A 7,276-nucleotide genomic window follows, 5' to 3' on the forward strand; every position below is an offset into this window, starting at 1 on the left:
GCGATTCAGTATGCCACAAATCACCAATATATTTATATTATTCTAACACCTTATTGGATTTGCAGAACACCATCATGGTTTTATGAGCTTGAGTGGTTTCTGATGTCGTAGAGTACATAAATGTTTAATTTCCAGTTTCTAATAAATCAGTTGCGCAAAGACGCACACTGTATTTTCTCTTACGTCTTCGTGAAGTTAGTGTCTACATTATAATCAAGAACCCTATTCAACTCGCCTAGTTCTGTTTTTATGAGCTAATTCTGAGATTGATTTATAATGTGGGTGTTCAGCAGGGTTCCGAACATAGTTAACACAAATCTGAATGAGTAATTCTAAAAACACTATTTTCGGGAGACCGAAACTAGCTTAGTCACTACTAGACCGCAAAGCGCAACTCGGGGAAATAATATGAATACCTCCAGCAAAAAAAAATGTGTGATCCGGTCTAAGAGCTTGTTCCAGCCTTTTGTTTGCCACATCGGTCGTGGCTGTATTATTGCAGTCATGTGCAAAGACCTGCAAAAACGGTTTCCTACATTAAAAAAAACACCAAAAGCATTGATTCAACTCAAGGGCTTCGGTTACGAAATCGAGTTGTTCTTTTGAAATTTGAAATTTTTCAATTGAACTTCTTTTTGCCCCACATCATTTAATTACTGTCATTGAGACATTTTTCCTTTTGCACAGCCGGAGGCATTAGAGGTAAAGAAAGTAAATATCGAAATCGACCACGCTGGCAGAGACGTCCGGGGCTTTAAAATCTGCGCACGTTGCCTAATCATTCTTGTTTTTTTTTTATAATAAAAAAAAACAAGGCATGCGGACGCAAGGCAAGAGTATAGAAATAATTTGGCAAGAAAAAAAGGTTACCAAATGACCAACAAGGCTCTGTTTTTATTTCGCGTTCCGGAACATATTTAAATCAATTGAAACGTGTACTGTGTTCGCTAGAAACGCGCAGTCTTGCTCCGCTCATTTCGTCATAACAACACATAAATTAAGTTTTACTCTTCTGCGCAGTTCCCTCTCTCACCTGCTCTCTAGATAACGCGCATAATTTACAGAGGACTGATTTCTGTGTCTTTGTTGTGTATCCAAGCTAGGTGTAAATGGTACGAGAAAACTAGTTTCAGCTCGTGCGTTATATAAAAAATTATTCGATAATGATATCGTGTTTTAACTTTGAAATATTAATAACAAGAATTGTGGGTCTCAGATGATTTTATCGTTTTATACACTTCTTTTCTACCTTTTTGTGTACTTAATGTGCACAAAACACGTAGGTTAAAGTGGGCAAATAAGAATGGCACCTTTTTTTAGCCTCGCGCTCTTTACCCGCCGCTGTGGTTTAGTGGCGTTCGGCTGCTGATTCGAAGGTCGCGGGCTCGATCCCGGCCTCGGCGCCCGCGTTTAAATTGAGGCGAAGTGCGGAAATGCCGGAGTGCTGTGCGAAGTCAGGGTACGTTAAATAGCGCCAGGTGGTCTAGATTGATCCGAAGATTTCCACTATGGCATCCCTCATAGCCCGTGTTGTGCTTCGGGACGTTGAACTCAACATACTTTCCTCTTTTTTTTTGTTTGAGATAATATAAGCGTTAGTATCCATATTGTAATCTTGCGTCAATTTTTGCGATCAACAGACTTAACCTTATAAGTACTCAAGGCGCACAAATAGGCCATTCGAGGTGAGAATGAAACCTTGCTGCTCGGTGAGTGAGTGAATAACTTTAATCCACTTAACTACGGCTCCAGCCATGCCTGACTGTGTCTTTACCCTGGAATTTTTAGTTACTCGCCTATTGTCCCGTCACCTGAGTGGCTCGCACCTCGTAGGACGCCGAAGATTCTATGAACTGATATTGGAACAGCAATAAGCGTCGTACCGCAATAAAGCTTTTGAGCAACCGAATAGACCTTACTATATCAGCCCCGACCGCAGTACTTTTATTATTTATAAATTCTGCAGGCCTTGTACGGGCCCAAGCAGGAGTAGCAACAATGAACTCTACGAAAACTAAACAGTCATCATCAAGGTCAAATGGGAAACAGCTGGGCAGGAACATACAGGGATGTGTGCAACAATGCTAAAGGTTAAAATAAAAAGACAGTGAAACAGATCAACATCCAAGGCACTTAACAAATTGCTTCAAATCTCTAAGTTTTGTATACATACCACAAATGTTTCAACGATATACGGTTGTACTGTAAGGGATAGTGTGAACCGTGTAAGCCTCTCAATCTTCGACTTTACTCAATTTGTATTTTTTCTTCCTTATGTGCATTAGTCACAAGCAACGAATGCTCTCATCACCGATTCTCCCCTATCTATAGTTCGCCCATTTCAGAATATGCCAATGGACTCCGGTTTTGAAAAAGATCTCTCGCAGTCATTAATGAACACTAAAATTATCAGTGGTTCATTCCACCGTACATTACACTGCCTCCAACACCCTACAATAATTTTTTTTGAAGATGTCTTCCGGTTCATTCTTATTAACATTTTGATATCGCAGACGGCCGCGTCTTAAAAACTCGTTCTGTGCAGTAACCAGACTACGCCTAAACTGGCTTTCCCACTTTAGTTATCTGTGTCTGTTTATCAAGGGGCTCTAATGCCAAATACAAAACGCGAATCTTTCAACGTTGTTTGCTGCCAGATCCAGTTTTAAGGTGCTAAGTGTCCGGTGGCATTTCCAGGGCCGGGTACCTTTCATTACACCCGCGTGAGTAAAAAAGATCTCAAATTACAGACAGCATTGTAGTCTGTCCCCTAGATTAGGGATAACTGCGAAGAAAAGAAACCTAGGGTAAAGGAAGAGGCACTGTACCTCTGTTTTACAATCCAATGTAAGATCTAGTTACACTCGTATCCAACTGTGCTACGTCGGCAATGTGCTGGGACTGGGAGGCAACAACTTCAAATACAGCGACCCTCGCAGTCCTATTGCTGGCGCAGTTACCGAAGCACGGATTTTCTTTACCCATTAATTTTAAATAGAGTAGAAATTGTTATTATCTACCGGGCCGCCAATGTGTGCAGCCATGAGCGATGTTGGGAGAAACTCCCAGAAACCACGACGGTGGCTCCAGACAGACAGCACGACTAGGCAAGAATTAAAGGCTTGTGAGAGCTAACATTAGGGCGGAGTACTGTTGACAGAAAGTTTTCTGCTGTGATAATCAATTTTGTTCTGAGTGTCTCGCTTGCTCTGTTTTCTCACAGGTAAGGCAAATAATTTAGTATGCAGCACCATCTCCACTTAATGGCTACCTCAGTGAGACCATTGGCACAATTCGCCGCATTTTCCTCGCACCCGACTCGTGACAACTATTACGTCGTGGCCTCTAAATTCAAACAAGAGACGCAGTCGCTCAGCGTCATTAATAAAATCAGATATTTATCTCTCGCTCAGAAAACAGGTCGCCCCGCTGATCGCATTACTGAACAAAAGCAAGCCCATGGAAAGCGCAAGAACAAATATTAAAAAATAAACTGGGCTACGAGCGAGTCCGGATTGCTCGCGTACTTCAATTTCAATATGAAACAAACAGCCGTCCGCTGTGGCTATACTGTGATGAATGGCGGCCGCAGCTAGCTGCTTGAGAATCAATGCCGTTTCTATGTATAAACGATGAGTGCTCTCGTTCCTGATCACTTTGGAGCACCCGCGACCGCACTGGCCCGGTATCCAGAAAATCCAGTTTCATAATAGTGCACTGTGCTGAAACCGAGATCTCGCAGCTTATCTGCGCCGGACGACCTTACAGCTTTGACAACTCGTATGCATCTTCGAAGTGAAAGCTCGCGGTGCTCATGGCCAGGCGTGTCGACCTGTTTCTATTCGCCTTCGCTGTATGAAATGCGCGAGGCTCAGTGGGGGAATTGGCTTTGGTTCGAAAAGACCCGACCAGTTGGTGTTCGCGGCAAGTGTTCGTAATTAGGAAGTGGTGACTTTTTTTTATTTACTAATGAAATTTTTTAATAGTGGCAGTATCAAAGATTTCTTGCTCCGGCTCAAAAGAAATCATAGCAAGTATAGTGGGAACCGCGGTCAGCGCTTTCGTTTTTTCTTTTTTTTTCTTATGCATATGCACAGCGTGCCTGTGATGCCTTTACTAAAAGGCTGGAACCCGCTGAGTTTTTGCAGTCTCACAAAGCGAAAAGAAACAGGTTCGCGCCCGCTTTGGTATACAGGTTCAGCACTATGAACCATCTTTAATAATGACGCCATATTGCAGTCAAATCAAAGTGCCATTTTTGTCAAAAATACTTAGTTTTCGTTCTGGATAGTGGTTTTCCTGGTAAATTAAAGGTACTTTACTTTACTCAACGAGCTTATGACAGCGCCACAACTCAGTAGGCGATTTCGGCATACGTTTTCCGAGAATCCGCTCATCTTCGAGGATGACACGAGTTAAGTCTCCAATCACTCAAAGTTTCCAAGCGCAGTGCAGTGACACTTTACGCACTCACCCCGAACCATGAAGTATCGCCCTTTGGCCTGGGTCTATTCCTTCCCGCCCACTGGTTGCGATTGACAGCGACGACGACAGCAACGGTCCGTCCTAAACGCCAGCACAACCAAACGCTCTCAGCCGCAAACGTCGTCAGAAGAATAACGGTCAGACTCGGGAGGCACAGCACGTCAACGTGTCAGAGACGACGAGGGTTGCGGCGTCATCGTCTTCCAGGCACTCTCACGTGCGCGGCCCACAGACGCGGCACAAAAAACTCACAAACACACATACACACACGAGCGCAGCGGCGCACACTCGTCAATTCCGAAACGTCGAACGGCTCAGGGACAGCACCACCAGCGCCGCCGCTCCTCGAATTCCAGGCAGACAGGTAACCTGCCCCCTCGGCGGGCTGTCGGTTTTCGTTTCATCGCGGCACCTCTCTCTCTACACGTCTGGAAGGAACCCCCGGCGATGTATGACACGCTGAAGAAGCAGCAGCAGCAGCAGTAAGGACTGCCGAGTATCAGCGGAGGAGGGAGTAGTACTTCGCAGGACAAGCCCGAAGACGTGCGCTCTCAACAGCTGGAAAGAAGCAGGCACAGTCGTCCAACGACAGCTTCTGGACACGGCGAAACAAGTCCGCTGACGTGACGGAGAAGAAGCCGTAGAGTTGTCGACCACGGTGAACAAGCACGACGCGCGAAGACGGCGGCGACGAGTTGGCAAGAGCGCCGAAACTTCTCGGCCCGGGAGCAAGCGTCGGCAGCCAGTCCGGCTACTCGAGGAAAAATAGCGCGGGACCGCCGCTGTGGTGGTAGCGGCGGCGGCGGTGGTGGTGGTGGGACCCCCGTTCCCTCATTCATAGCGGCCGCCCTCTCCCCGGGACGCGGCTGATCAATCAGCGCTCGCGCGGCCGCTGACGTCGCGCCTCGCGTCACTCCCCATTGGCTGGGACGCGCGAAGGTGCGTGTGCCGGCAGCAGTCCGACGCGCATGGCGTGGTTTTAACGGGCGACGGTGTGTTAGGTTGTTGCTGGTATGCCAGAAAGTCCTCAGCAGTAAGCGAGTTAGCTTTTTTTTTTCTTTTTGCATTTGCACGTTGTTAGGTGTATCTACAATATCTTGGCGCAGATCGTGTTTACCCGTTCCAGTACTTAAAAAAAAAAACAAAAAAAAACAAGACATGCATCAGAAAGGGTCAGAAACGCGGTGGAATCTGTCATTGAGTTTTTTCAATGTGTCTGATTTGAGAAACTGCGTACTGGTCATATATAATGTATTAAACAGGACGTCCGAAAACGTTCGCAAAATGCAATTTACGCTTAGGTGTTCAACCCTTCCCCTCCTCCTATCGCAGCACCCATTTCATTCTATTGAATAAATGTGCCGACTTTTGACTTCGCGTTGGATGCGAGAGACGTGAAAAAACCGCGTCCTGTACAGAGGTTGTTACACCTTGATCACGTGCCGTTTTCTCAGTGAAGGAACTAAAAGTCAGGTAAAGGAATTTTTAAGAAAAAAAACGATCTTCATTTTACTGTTTGGTTTTGTGTTACCCAGCGTAACTGATGTTCCGCTGCTCACTAAGCGTTGAAGCTCCTGAGAAACAGTTGTTGCCAAAAAGGGTTTTAATCTAATGCGTGTTTACGTGCCTCAGATGCACATAGTGTCCAAGGCATGCCGCAGCGGAGGACTCCGGTTTAATTTATAGCATTGAATTTCTTTGACGCCAACTGAAATCTCTTTGTACGAGTATTTTAACTTTTCCCCTCAAGTGAAACGCTGTCACGGTGGCCAGGTGTAAAACCCGTGAAATGCTCGGCAGGACGTTCTATGTGTGTTTCAGTTCAGCCACTGGGAAGGGTACTGAGATTAATTCGTTCCTCCCCACTGCCAAGAACAGATGTTCTGTGAACGTAAGCATGTGGCATCATTCCCAAAATAGTCAAGAACATTTCGTAACGCAGTGTAAGAGCAGAACGCGGCAAATGCACAATTGTCGATTATAAATATCAGGTGATGTTTTCGCTAATACAATAGGGTATTGTAATTAACTGGAAGAAGTTAAAAAAACTAGTTGCCCAAGCAAGACAATATTAACACGCACGTCTTGAATGTTCTGATCAACCTTTCTATAAAGGATTGCTAACGGGATCGAACATAACAATAACCTGACAAGGGTTGTGTTCGACCAACCATTCGCAATAAATTTGACGTCGCCACCTTTTCTTAGGAAACGTTTCCAGCTGACCTGCAAACACGCTAAAAGAAATGAAAAATACGTGTGAATGATCCCAGGCCTCATTAAATGCTTCTGTTTGTTTCTTCCCCCTTCGCCATCCAGTCCATCTCGTTCTTAACAACTTCATTCATTCATTCATTCATTCATTCATTCTTAAGCGCGTTCAGGTGATGTGCGTTTCAGGCGTCTCGGGAACTCTCCTCTGGGAGCTTACGCCATCTTGCACCCTGGAGAAATGCCTGTTAAAAAAGTATTGTTTCCAGATAACACTATGGAGACATGCTACATTATTTTATTAGTTTGCGTTGTGGGTTGTGGTAACCAGGCAGCAGAGAGAAGAGACTCCTGTCGTTCTTAGCTGCATTTGCGTTCGCAGGACAGCGCTGTTGAATTTTCGCTATTGCGCAGCAATTTAGCTCCTCAATTAATATGTTGAGGGCAACAAACAACAGCAACATTGTAGGTTGCGGAGAAAATTCTCTTGAAGCTGAGACGGCAGGTCTGTCTAACACATTCGCTGCAAAAGTTATGCCGTGTTTCTCATGCTTGCCTCTCATATGCGTTTGTACACATT

General features: G+C 45.2%; 1 protein-coding gene across 1 annotated transcript in view; it reads right to left on the reverse strand.

The window, feature by feature from the left end:
* Window positions 1–5,262, reverse strand: part of LOC149358454 (protein Wnt-5b-like) — a 74,027-nt gene extending 68,765 nt beyond the window's left edge. The window contains exon 1 of the mRNA XM_089570524.1: window positions 4,475–5,262. Within this exon, the coding sequence (XP_089426650.1) occupies window positions 4,475–4,484 (10 nt within the window). The 5' untranslated portion in view covers window positions 4,485–5,262. The remainder of the gene's footprint in view (window positions 1–4,474) is intronic.
* Between the last annotated feature and the right edge of the window lie 2,014 nt (window positions 5,263–7,276).

This window comes from Amblyomma mixtum, chromosome 2 (genome assembly GCF_055824585.1).
Source record: "Amblyomma mixtum isolate Tamu chromosome 2, ASM5582458v1, whole genome shotgun sequence".
NCBI lineage: Eukaryota > Metazoa > Arthropoda > Arachnida > Ixodida > Ixodidae > Amblyomma > Amblyomma mixtum.